This window comes from Podarcis bocagei (assembly GCF_964188305.1).
Source record: "Podarcis bocagei genome assembly, chromosome: 2".
Lineage (NCBI taxonomy): Eukaryota > Metazoa > Chordata > Lepidosauria > Squamata > Lacertidae > Podarcis > Podarcis bocagei.
The window spans coordinates 53389414-53403623 of NC_138126.1; the positions used below are offsets into that span (position 1 = coordinate 53389414).

Genomic DNA, 14210 nt, shown 5'->3' on the forward strand with positions numbered 1-14210 from the left:
AACTGTAATTTTCCCCTCACAGAGATACCATTTCCAGCAGTCTTAACCTGAGAATTTCTTTCATAAAATAAATCTCTTATTGCTATCAGAAATCTTCTGCTCTATTAGGTAACCAGCCAAACTGGGCAGTTCAGTGACAACAAATATGGAATGGTTTGCACTTCAATACATACTTTTTAAATGAAATGTTTCAGGCTAAGATATTTCTTTGATTCTTTAAAACAGGGGTAGGCAATCTAAGGCCTGTGGGCTGGATGCGGCCCAATCGCCTTCTCAATCTGGCCCACAGATGGTCCGGGAATTGGAGTATTTTTACATGAGTAGAATGTGTCCTTTCATTTAAAATGCATCTCTAGGTTATTTGTGGGGCCTGCCTGGTGTATTTACATGAGTAGAATGTGTGCTTTTATTTAAAATGCATCTCTGTGAGGCATAGGAATTCGTTCATTCCCCCCCCCCCAATATAGTCCAGCCCACCACATGGTCTGAGGGACAGTGGACCAGCCCACAGCTGAAAATGGTTGCTGACCCCTGTTTTAAAAGGTAGGGCAATTTTAACTCTGTTTTCCTGGAGGGTTGTTTTTTTTTAAAGTCGTTGATTCAATCTGCTAAAAGTAGATTTAACTGTGAGACCCAAAAGATTGTAAGGATTGCATTTGTTTCTTAACTAGACCTTCCTCTTAGACAACTGCTTACATGGGCAACATTTTGTAATAGAAAGTTGTTCAAAAGTGCAGTGCTGATAGGGGGAGGAGGTGAATTGCTTATATTACAAAGGCACTGGAATCTTTTACTGAAGGACCAGCTATTTTGGGTAGAACTGTTGAAAAGTAGACAGCTATGGGCAACCTTGCTTAAAGCAGTGGATACCATTTTCCTGTCCTTAATCTCCACATAGAATGTGGACCAGCTGGCTGAGCTGGAGATTCACCAACATCCCAGTGGGTCTTGGGTCTGGATAATCCCCTTGGCCAACTACCGTCTTTCAGGATACCCCAATCCTTCACTACCCAGTTTTCCATTCCACCATCCAGCATCCACTGTGTATGCTCAGTAGTCACTGGGCGATTCTGGGTTTCTTCTCCATTAGTGTTTTTCCCTAAGGTTTGTTGTTGTTTTTTAGTTACTTCCACAAAGCTTTGGATTCTACAGGGCTTGCTGATACCTCTATACTTTGCATGAAAGGTGCAGTTTTGATTATTTATTTGTTTTTAAAAATTATATACCATCCTTCATCTGAAGTGCACAGGGCGGTTTACAGTATAAAAACATAACACATTACATAAAGATCCAGTGCTCTATTTTGGCAAGGGGCCGTGGCAGATGCCAGTACTCAAGTCTTGATAAAAATGATGTGGGTACCAGCACAACATGGCTGCTATGAGTAGCCAAAAAAAAAAAAAAAGATGGAAAAGATTCATACTCTGAGAACTGATTTGGCTACATAGCATGAAACAGCTCTGTTGGCATTACACATGCACTCACTTTCATGTGCTAACAGGTTCCCATCTGCTAACTGTGTACATTTTTCATTCTGTTCAATAACAATTTAAAAAGCATCATTTCTGCCAACCATACTATTTAAAACATTGAAGTATTTTGAGTGGCTAATCTGAAAATGGCAGATCTGTAATCAGCAGTAGAATGGACACTTACTCTGTTGCTATCCTATGGCAAGACATGTCTGCCTGGAAGTAAGTTATGCTGAGGTCTGGAGTCTCACTTTTTTAAAAATAATGTAATATGTAGAATTCACACTTGGGGGAAATGTCCCTCTACAGCTAATTTAGATCTAACATCTTCAGAGCAGTCAGTCTGGTTCTCTTAATGTTTATAATTGTATGAATATATAGATCTATGCTTTTTAATCATTATTGACTGGCCTGGAAAAGCTGCACAATTAGTAGATTGCAGCCTTGTGGCATGCTATTTTAAAAGCTATTTATACTCCCCTCCCCACCCCACAATTCTTAAGGCAAGCCTTCCAACGCAGCCTACATTAACCTGACGAACACAAATACCATTTAAAACATCGTATCATTTAAAGTATCATACTGAAGTTAGTATATGTGCAATTGTACATTCATCATCATGAAGCACCACAACAAATGCTTCATATTTTCCTATTAACCACCATAATGCAGGCAACTCAGCCATGGAGGAAAAGCTTGTAAGAATAAATCGTTTTTAGTCGCCAGCTCTAGAGTTCTCTCATCTCAACTGATGGAGGGAAATCTCACTTTCTAAAAATTGCCAACAATCCTGCATTGCACTGTCTAATTAAGCTAAGTGTTCTCGGTCAAACAGAATAGCTTTGGAGCATTAATGGAGTCAAACTCTGACATGATTACTCTGGCTGAGAAATGTGCTCTTGCATTTCTAATAGTGCCCCTGTTTGAAATCTGGGCCCCGGGGACTGGCATTTGAAAAGTTAGCTATTCTCATCAGAGTATTGCAGTGTCACTTTCTCAATAAAAGCAGCAGGGATGAAATCACACATTTTCCAAACTCGGTTTTTCCCTGGGAAGCTTTTCCCCCCCAAAAGGCAGAAGCTAGAAAACAGAGAAGTTCTAAGGTGCACTGGGGAACTGCTAAGGTTCTGTGAGGGGAAGGGAACACACACAAGAGAGAATATTGTTACGCGTTTGCAGGGAGCAAGAATCCTCACACTGTGCCTCGTTCTCCCCATACTGTACTTTCTAAAATTAGTAAGTGTAGGGCTGGATCAATGGATTTAGAAAGGCCTAAAAAAAACAAATCACACCAGCTTCTTCAAGGTCAGAGCCATGGTTGATTTCTGCTGGCATCCAAGACTGTAGGCATGGGAAAAACAAGACCCTTTTGGAATGATAATGCTATGAACCCCTCCATTATAGGCTCAGGTTGTATATATGTGTAAATAAACCATATATCCAGTCTCCGCTGTGTCTTATTCAGAAAAGAAAACACAAACCATGGGTAAGCATTGGAACCCCTGGGATCTTGCACTGCTTGGAGATTGGGGTAGAGTGCAACAGTATTACGAATTGGATCAGTTCATGCTTCACTAGCTTTATATTTAAAAGAAAATAAAAACAGATAGAGTAAGATTGAAAACACGACACGTTACTAATTAGACACTAGTTTAAGACAATATACATTTTCTGCAATGCTTTACTGATCCCTGGAATGATCATTTTAGTACTCCATGTAGACTCTGCATAGATTGTTACCTACTTAAGTGATTTTAAAAAGACATTTCAAAAGCATTTTCTCAACTAATATTCTGTCCTGAACAATGCATAGACAAGGAAATTACACTATATTGGATAATTAATACTACAAAAAACAAACAAACAAACAAACAAACAAACAAACAAACAAACAGGAAGACAGTTTAATTAGAGTGGGATTAGATTACTCGGGCCAGTAGTCAGCAGATTTTAGTCAATCAAATTCAGCCTTGTGTGGAAATGATCAAAAGCAGCTCCCAATTGGTGCTCAATTAAAATTTATGTGGGGCTCTCCCTTCTGTTTAGAGACCTGACCAGCTATTAATCTAATAAATATTACAAGTAAAAATATGAATTCGGCCAAATGGCAGTAGAAGAAACATGGATGATGTGGCATGAAGCCCTACAAGTGCGGAAGCTACCCAATCACCATCAAAAAGTGAAAAACAGCAGCATATGTTTGTGCCTGAGCAGGCAGCCTCAGGCTCCTGATAGCACAGCAAGGAAAGAGACAGCTTTTAACTGCTGGATGCGCACCAGCGAGTTGTCAGATTGTTCAAAAAGGCAACCTGGGATAATTTTAGCCCAAATGTTGAAGGGAAAGCAATCTGTTCCTAGGACTCTAATGCTGCCCCACCACTTGCCTCACCACCATTTCCCAAGCTGCACTTGTGCACAGCATTTGCCAGCCTAATTAAGATGTGATTATTTTAACGTGGAGCAAAGCGGAGAATGGGCGAGAATTGTGCAAAACACTCCAAATATTACTGCAGAGCAACCTTGAGTATCATTCTGTCGGCAGCATTTCCCTTCCTCTGTCAATTAACGCGTCCAGAAATCAGTCCTAATTATCTCATCTTTGTGGCAATTTGACAACCAATTTGTGCTACCTGACACTATACCAACCAGCCTGCCAGGACATCATTCTAGCAGTGCCCATGGCTCAGGGCAGATTACACCCACACCTAGCATCCAAATTCAATTGTCGTGCAATTGCTATTTATTGTAATGCACCCACATACTTGGGTGTGGGTTATGAAGCGGCACTTTATTGTTTGAGGGATGTACAGAAGCATCTACATGAATGGGTGAGAGATCCACACAAAAGTGCTAACTGTGTGGAAGTGACCAGAGAGCTCAGCTCCAGCCAGCTCCTTTCCTTTCCTGCCTCTTGCCCTGCACTACCTTCCTCCAGCTCCTTCTCCCAGATGTACAAGCAGCCCACCCAGTTTGAACACATGCTCTACCTGTGCTGGGATGACAGACTATCACCCATCTATTTTGTCTTGAGCAGAAAGCTTAGGGATCTCAACTGTGCCATAGGGATGCAAGAAAGACCTTTCCAACTGCAACTCTATCGACCCCCCCCCCCAATTCTTAACTCTTTCAAAATGCTGTTGAAAAATTATCAGTACTTGCAGGCAGTGAATTTTGTACATGTATAAAATGCTGATTTATTGGAAAGGAATAACATCCTTTAGAAAAGCTGGAAGGAAAAAGCAGCTGGAATTCCCCAGAGCAGACAAAACATGGATAATTAAACATGGAGACCTTAAAGTGCTTTCTTCGAGTTTAGTATATGTTCCGTTAGCAATGGATGGCTCGTAAGCTGGATCAACATTGTCACCTAGTGGCCACTGATGTCCTTGGAAAACAGGAAAACTCACATTTTTGCACTAATGCAGTACTGTGACACACAACTACAGTTATTGTTGCCATTGCATCGCAAACCTGATGTTTTCCCCACCATGAGATGACTCAATTCTAGCCCTGACCTAAAGTCCTAGCCAATTAGAGCAAGGGACAGGGGTCATTTGCCCCTCACATATGTGTAAGCCTTGGGTCAGCATCTAGGTTTGGGTTCAGTATCTAAGGGATATTTTTATATTAAGTTCTGGCTCAAGCCCCCACTTAGGAAACCTGGGACTCCAGTTTAGTAGCCTTCCCACAACACACATACATACACACTCCTGAGGTACAGTGGTACTTTGGGTTATAGACGCTTCAGGTTACAGACTCCACTAACCCAGAAATAGTACCTTGGGTTAAGAACTTTGCTTCAGAATGAGCACAGAAATCGTGCAGCGGCGGCGCGGCAGCAATAGCAGGAGGCTCCATTGGCTAAAATGGTGCTTCAGGTTAAGAACAGTTTCAGGTTAAAAACGGACCTCCAGAACGAATTAAGTTCTTAACCCGAGGTACCACTGTATGTGCAAACAATGATATGTATTCAACAAACAAACAATGGTGGATCGACAAGAGATTAACATTGTAGAGAGCAGTACAAAAGTGTACTTTTTGTTTAGAATGTCCCACCTTCTTCCATGGTCCACCTTTGCCAAAGGAAGTCTGTGCCCTTAGGCCTTACTCACAGTGAGTTTGGGGATGCAACCAATAAGCAGGGTTCTTCTGAATTTGAGAAAGTTGCAATTAAGAGACTCCAGGCAAAAATGAAATCTTACACTACAGCATCTAAAAAATTACAGAAATGCATAGGTTGGAGAAATCCTCAAGAGGGACATGTACACAGGGAAGAGAATTCTGCATGAAGCTAGAACTTTGTCTGCCATTTTCATTTGCAGTTCTCACCACTCTTGTAGGAACAAGTCACTGTTAAACTGAATAAGCTGCTTATCTCTTTGGCAACCTTGAAGAATCAGAAATATTTTCCTCCAATGCTATTTTGTCAGGTCATTGCAATCCTGTTCAAACTTTCTTCAGAGTATGCATAGAGACAGGAGCAAGATTGTGACCATTTGCAGCAGCTGCTGGCTCCATCCCTGCCCCCTATATTTGCTGAGTAGAAGTTGTGAAAGGGTCTACATGTCTACAAACTGTTAATGCATAGGCTATGTCCCCACAGTAACAGATCCATGGTTAAGCTGTGATTGCTGAGACAAAGCCTACAGACATGCACTTTATACTTCATAGGCCCTTTCAGACCCTTCCTCCAAATGGTGGGGCCAGAGGCTGTGAGTGGACATGATTCCTCTTCCTCCCATATGCATGTTCAGAAGAAGAACACCTGAACAGGGCTGCAGTCTCTATTATAATATTTTTAAATGTATTGACCTAGTCAGTACAATGCAAGAATTAAAAATGCAGTATCTGTATACAGTGGTACCTCAGTTTAAGTACTTAATTCGTTCCGGAGGTCCATTCTTAACCTAAAACTGTTCTTAACCTGAAGCACCACTTTAACTAATGGAGCCTCCTGCTGCCGCTGTGCTGCCAGAGCACAATTTCTGTTCTCATCCTGAAGCAAAGTTCTTAGCCTGAGGGTTAGCGGAGTCTGTAACCTGAAGTGTATGTAACCTGAAGCGTATGTAACCTTAGGTACCACTGTATATTATTTAATCTGGCTTTGTTAAGTATGTAACAAGGGTGGTCATTTCCACACTGCCATGAACACACACACTTTTCTTTGGCAACGCATCTGTTTCTAACAAGCTGGACTTCTTAATATTGGCAGGCTCCTCTACTTTTCCCTGCCAATGCTACATTTCCAAGTAACTCAGAATCCAACAGCACTTTGGATGAAAAGGCTCCCCTTTTATTCACTCTTATAACCACATAAGCCACAATAATTTTCCTTATGGGTCTTCTCCAATAACCCTGCTGATTAAAGAGGTGCATGTGCTGTGTGTTCTTTGCTCAGATCAGTGTAGATCACATCTAGAAGTTTGGAGAATCGTGCAATGTGTTGAATCCCCTTCCTTGAAGGAAGCCATGCAGTGTGTATCTTGCCTGGGGCAAGTAGCAATTGCTCTTAGGTGAGCAGCTAGGATACAAGCTGGACCTGTCTGCTCTCCTTCTGCTGCCCTTGCTGTGCTGTGCTTCCCAGGTCAGGAAAACACAGCACAGTATCTGGACTCATCCTCTCCCTCATCCTTTCATCACCGAAGACAAAAGTGACAACCACAATCACAGGGGCCATAGCTATGCACTACAGCAGCTACACTCCCCAGTGGTTGGAAGGGAGAGAGTAAGGCTGTCAGCTGTCACAGAACTGCTGTGCTTTTTCTGGGAAACGAATAATAGTGCTGTGACAACTATGTGCCTTTTTCTTTCTTTTCCCCAAGGCATAATGTGAGGGGGGAAAGGGGCTGCACTGATGAGGGGGTGTTGTAGGAATGGGATTTCCTGAACTGGCAAGTGGGTAAATGAATGGACCTTTAGGTTCCCACCAACATTAGGATTCTATTTCAATGGGGGGATAGCACAAAGAAACAAAAAATCAGCAGAGTAATACAAATGGCAGGCAGAACAAAGAAAATTATCGTATTTTTTGCTCTATAAGACTCACTTTTTCCCTCCTAAAAAGTAAGGGGAAATGTGTGTGCGTCCTATGGAGCGAATGCAGGCTGCGCAGCTATCCCGGAAGCCAGAACAGCAAGTGGGATTGCTGCTTTCACTGCACCGCGATCCCTCTTGCTGTTCTGGCTTCTGAGATTCAGAATATTTTTTTCCTTGTTTTCCTCCTCCAAAAACTAGGTGCGTATTGTGGTCTGGTGCATCTTATAGAGCGAAAAATACGGTATTTCAAAACACTGGACCCTTCCCTGTATAATTTTGATGCTTTCCTCTGGTGTCTCCAAAAGCTGTTTATTCCCTGCCACAGGTTGAATGACTGTATTTGTTTTTAGGGCACAAAATTACAGGCAGGATTGAGGGACCACACACTGGTGAGAAGCCCACAGCAACACCATTTATTGATCTTTTCCTTTATCATCACTATGAAGGTGGGCAAGGCCTCCTTACCTGCTACTCCCCAGTCATGCTGATTCATTGCCATGGTGGCAGCTCTGCTGAAGTGGAGTGAGATGAGGCAACTGGGCATACAGGAAGCTGTCTGGTACAAAGTCAAGCTATTGGTCCAGCCAGTTTAATATTGTTTACAAGATATGAGGGTGATCTGGCTCTGACTATGTCACCCCATTGATCTCCAAGATTGATTCAGCTGATCTGGTTGGCTAGGCAGGTGTCCCCTTCCTCCCTCACCGCTCCACGTGGTTCCCTCCTAAAGCTGACACTAAAACACTGGTTGAAGAGGGGTTCACTGCTTGAAGCTTGAACCTGGGACCTTTTGCGTGCAAAGCAGGTGCTCTACTACTGCGCATGTACTTTCAAGGAAGTGCATTAAGGGCCTTCACATAAATGGATAGCTCTGGTTCTTAGGAGCAGGTTCTTACACCATTTTGTAACAGGAGGTGGATATTTCAGCAGAACAGTGGAGAACAGTAGCACTGAAGAAGGAATACACCTCATTTTTCACTTTTGATTCTATCTTTGACCAAGGCCAATGGAAAATTGATTGGAATCTGTTGGGAAATTTACCTTTGTTTGCAGAAAATATTGAGATATCGGTCTACTTGTACAAATTGTTGTGAGGGACTTTACACATTGCTTAAATTATGTTCTCTGTTTATCAGATCAAAAAAAGCATGCAGGAGAGGAAAACATTGGCAGCTAATTCTTATGAATTATAAGGCTCTCAAAGTAAGGTGCCCCCATCTAACTTTACTTTGCAGGTTCTAACAGGTTCTCAACTTTTTCCCTTTGAGTGAGGCTGATAAAACATTGTAGATTTTCATTATCAGGTATGTAATACCTTTTCAATTTGCACAATACCTTTAACGTACACAGGGAATGGGCAGGTATAAAGCAAAATAATGGCCTGAAGGCAGATAATGCTGTTGCACCATTATAGCTAAGCAGTTCTTGGCCTTCTCAGAGCTTGGATGGAATGTTTATGATCATAATACGGCAACAACTCAGCATGGAAACTCCATATAGGTCACTCCAAGTTTTCTGAATGAAGAGAGGACAAAAGGGCAATAAATAAAACCAAATAAAACCAAAAGCTTGCCAGGCTTCTGTAGATGCACTGCCCCTAACCTATGAAAAAACAAAAATGGTAACTGAAAAGGGGAGGCCACATTACCTGGCTCTGGGTCTTTTATTTCCTTGTGCTTCTGACAGTAAAATATAATTGAACAGTCATAACATGGATGAAGTAATACGGAAATGTAGATGATCAGTTTTGTGTATCTAATTTTATGGCTTCCCTGTGACTCATGTTATATACTACATCTCCCAGAAACCACTTGAGTGGACCTCCACCTGACGGCTTATCTCAGACACTGTAATATGTACAATGTTTTCCCATATCTTACCGAGTGCCTCCATAACAGCTTCTGACAGCGTAGCACTGGAGTAGCAAAGTAGCGGCATGAAGATACTGCACATTATACAGAAGAATGCTGTGGTGTTAACAAATTCTATTATAGTAATAGCAGTAGAAGAATGTTCTTGTGTCATGTGGAGGCCATTCCAACCATTCTCCAAATGATCATTGGTCCTTGCTCAAGGTCAAAATCATGGGAAAGCCAGAGAAAGAATCACAAAGTAATTCCTTGTGCTTTTCAAACCCTTAAGCATTGCATTGGGGTAAATGATGCCAGCTGACACAACGATTCCCAATTTGAAGTTGTGTTTGAACTGATAATATTATGATCCAGGCTAATATATTGTTTACTAGCTGATTCTTCTACCAAAAAACAATTCAGAATTTGACTGCTATGCCAGTTCGATTTTAAAAAAACCAACACTTCTCTGAAGGTTTAATATTTATAATATATATTCATTTTGGTTAAAAGCCAATTTTCATTCTACAGCATGAAGAGAATATAAATATATACAAATCTCTGCCCAATACACTTCTATATCACGGAGCACTGAACACCATATGAGTGCTTAACTTGCCAAATTCATCCATGAAGAATCTGGCAATATCTACAAAAACATTGGTTAATATTTTCCACTTGAAATTAAAAGCACAACTGTTCCACCTAAAAGTTATTAGATTGTACTAGAAAAACAAATCAAAACAAAACAAAAGATACTTTTGTAGATTTCCCAAATCCTACTGAAGCACAGCACTCAAGAACATGCTCAGTTTTAAGTACATGATAGACGGTCATTTAATTTTCATGAAAAAGTACTGCAGAGAGTGTTTAGCACAGAGTCTTGCACTTAGGGCCAAACTAGATCAGATATCATTCATACAAAACAATTGTGTGAATGGCTTTGTAAAAGTAAATAGCAGGCCTTCAGATCTGCACTGGTACCCTGGCAGGGGCTGGGGCAGGGGCTTTAACTCTTTGTCCCAATCTGAGGTCTCAATCTGAAACAGGGATCCGTGGGAAGAAAAGCTCTTCCTTGCACTATCTGAAGACTTTCTTCCAACGCAAATAGCAAGCACAGGGACCGCAAACCAGAGTGGGACAACAGTGAGGGTGCAAAGGGTAGAGCCCACCCCCACCAACAATCCCAGTATGGATTAGGAGTCCCAGACCTACAAATTACCAAATTGGGGGGGAGGGGTCTTTACCATAACTGCTAGTTGTGTGAATGGCACCTCATCTTGTTTGTCCCTTAAACTCCTCTGGGATTTTTAGCCCTGTCCATGTCAAGTTAACTGAGAATAAGGCTTCTGCCTTAATTAGTAAGAAAAGAGAGAAGGACATGGAACTGTCACTTTTTAAGAGGTAAAATTTGGTAAGGGAATACTTTTCTTGGGATGAATGTTTGCAGTAGGCATATGTACACTTAAGAGTTACTACTGATATTTCATTATGATGAATAAATCTACATAAAAATACCGGTAGTAATAAGGGGTGTTTCAAGGTTCATATAATGTGTCAGTTGAATAAACCTAACTATAATAACGTCTCTAAAACATCTGTTTGATCCTCCTAAGATTTATGAGTATTTCTTCATTGATTCAAAATACCTATACCCCGTGGCTAAGAAAATCGTATTATTATATTGGGCAAAAAAATACACAGGGAAGGCGTCAAACAAACTTGGCCAGAAACATCTTTTTTTAAAAAAGGAAAAAATTATGCTTCTCCTAGTAGCTATCCATTTGTCAAAAGGCTCACACTCCCTTTTCCACTTGCTTAAACACAATAGCACTTTTAGCTTTGCATATATAGTATGGTCAGTGGTGCTATTGTTCTAGAAAAAGAGGTCCTGGATCTCGCCATGATCACCTCCCTCATTCTCTTAACATAGCAATGGCACTTACTTGAGAGGTGCCGGAACTGAGTTTTAGCGAGTTTTGGCTGGAAAAAAAGCCCTGAGTATGGTACATACAAATCATAGCTTTGTGCTCAAGCTACAGTTTCTTACAAAGCTTTATAGCTGCTTACATAGCTTTCTTGCACGTGCAAACCAGAGGTACACAAACACAGAAAAGAACATAACCCACGAAAATAGATACACAAATCCACAGCGGTGCTTACTTATCAAAAACTTTGTTTTTGATACCTCCCAGCTGGCAACACCACTTTGAATGAAACTATGGCAAAGTTGTCAATTCTAACACATTCTAAAGCAGCTGCTTGCTGAAAGTATATTGTAGAGATACACTCTGTACGCTTTTAGAGCAGGGGTGTGGGGGATCTTATTACGTCACTCAGTGAAATAGAACAATTGAGAAAAGGCATAGAAAATTAACTGCAAATGTTATTTTCAAGAAATCTGTTATTAATATATGCCATGTGGTATTATCTAAACACCATAGCAACAGTGCAAAATTTTAAATCAAAGAACTTTGATTTACAGCAGATCCCAAAATTACAGATAAATTCTTTTATTTATAGCATTTTTTACAGCTAACGAATTGTGGGTGATCTCTGTGCTAAAACTGCAATTTTACATTGGCATGCTTTAGTGTCATTTGACCAGCTGCAGAATTTAATTTGTGCCAAGGCTCAGCTTCACAACCTATTTCTTTATGAAACAAAGAATACACAGGTTATGAGAAGGCCATCTTAGCATGTGCTGAACATATGCCCATCACTGAGTAACCAGAGCCAGTTCCAGTCACTGTTGTAAGTAAATATGGTTTGAAATATGGAAAATCATTGGGACGGAATAATCTTAAAAGTATTTGGAATAGTATGCTATCAGATCTCAAGATTCTGCAATACCATTGCTGAGAACCACAAGAAGAGCAAGGCAGGAATTGTCCATCTCTTAGCTAAGAAAATGCTAGCCTTGCTGATTCTGATCCCCAAACAGAAGCTCAGAAAAGAGGAAACTGAACTCACTGATATCTGTTGCCTCCCCCTTACCTCCATGCTTACGCAATGAGTCATACTAATCAAAGTAAAATAGGAGAGATTTGTGTGCATTTACCTCTTTCTGCTTGTACATCTGGATCAGGACAACTATTGTTTTAATATGCCTTATCTGAGTGGAAATTTGAACCCTGGTTTCCCATGTTCCAGTCCAACCCTCTAACCACAATACCACACTGTCTCTTATATGTCACTGTTTCACAGTAGACCACCCAAAGGAGTTTGAAACAGAGGGGAATTTTAAAAAGATCATTATATGGTATGGTGGTGAACTGCTTTCAAAGAACATGTAATAACAAAATCCCCACTGCTCATCTACAAATAACAATATCAGCTACTTAGGCAGATGCTAACATGAAATTGAATTCATGCTTGGGAAATAAGGGGCAGTATCCAACCAAGTAGTTTTGTTAGCACAGAGTGTTGTATTTATGCAACAGAACTTTTCATTCCTCTCCTTTCCTCCATCCCCCCCTCCTGCCCTCCCCAGATCTGCACCAGAGGGTTGGGGTAACCCCAAGAACAGATTGGGGAAGGTAGGAAGAGGAGAGGGACGGGGAAGTCCCCTTTTGCAGCCTTAGGTCCTTGTGCTAAATGGAACTACTTTGTTGGGTACAGCCCAAGGACATTTTTTGACAATGTTTGTAATCCTGCAGATAGTTGCTAAGGAGTAAATCAAAATATGATGATTGCATTCTGTGCTTACTATATTAGCACATATTGCTGTACCTTAGCTGTGTTTACTTTCAGAGGAAACTGCAGCACATTTATCATGAACAACAGCAGACGCTGTTAATGCTAGGGGAAAGCTGCAAACCTTTGTTTTGATCCACAAGTAGTGATTAATGCAGTCCATAGTTCTAAAATCACTGACATGAAAGCAATCTATTTAGTTTTCCAATGAACTGCATCATGTTGTTACCTAAAAGAAAAAGATTGGCAGCCCTAGTACCATTGTATCATAGGTTAGGACATTGATCATTTTATCAGCAAAATGCAAACTAACAGCACAATTTACTGCATACCACTATTAGTATTTTATTTCCTCATTAACAAACTTATTTTCTTGACTCACCAGTGTGCTTTGTAGCTGGCTTTTTAACCAAGCTTGAAGATCTGCTGGATAAAGTAGACAGATATTGGGAACAGGACCTATAACACAGGGAATTTAAACAACATGAAACCACGTGACTTTCACCAAAGAATCCTGCATTATAGTTTGTTAAGGGTGTTGGGAATTGTAGCTCTGTGAGACTTAAACTACAGTTTCCAGGATTTTTTGGAGGGAAGTTATGTAATTTAAATGTATCGTGTGTATGCAGTTGTATATACACTAACCTATTTTTATCACAAAAATGTACCTTTGCTTAATCCAGAATCATTCATGCTTGCTCTCAACATGCTTTCAGTCTAGATTTATTTTAGATGCCACCATCCACAAAGATAGGTGTATTTATTTGAAACACCTTCATTAGGTTATCCATGCCTTTTTCTCCATGCCCATGCCCCAGGTGAATGAAGAAGGAAGTAGTGATTGCAACCTTGGTATATGTACAAATATATGTAACTGGGCAGATACAGTTACACCCCTCCATTGCTAGGAACAACACCTACACCCAGAACTTATTCTCAGAGGGAACTTACCAGAACTCAGTCTGGCACCTCAGGTTGGTTCCAGAACCTCTCAGGTGAGTTCCAACACCTCTCGGGTGGGTGCCATTGCCATTCTAAGAAAAAGAAGTAGGCATTCATGGTGAGTTCCGGCACTTCTTTTTCTAGAAAAAGCACTGCCTACACGTTTTCAAATGGACATACTGCAGAAGAATGCAGAATCAATCTCAATGAGCTT

At 40.8% G+C, this 14210-nt stretch overlaps 1 protein-coding gene across 9 annotated transcripts in view; it reads right to left on the reverse strand.

Annotated features, from left to right (window-relative positions):
• LOC308577174 (uncharacterized protein) overlaps window positions 1-14210 on the reverse strand; it is a 105043-nt gene that overhangs the window by 85233 nt on the left and 5600 nt on the right. For 7 of the 9 annotated variants that reach the window (XR_014003481.1, XR_014003483.1, XR_014003484.1 and 4 more), the window contains one exon: window positions 13437-13513. Coding sequence is in view for 1 of the 9 variants with exons in the window: in XM_081177207.1 (XP_081033333.1) it covers window positions 13437-13513 (77 nt within the window). In the remaining 8 variants the exon portion in view is untranslated. Of the gene's footprint in view, window positions 1-13436; window positions 13514-14005; window positions 14089-14210 lie in introns of all 9 variants that reach the window. The other 2 variants (XR_014003482.1, XR_014003488.1) reach the window with 1 other exon arrangement.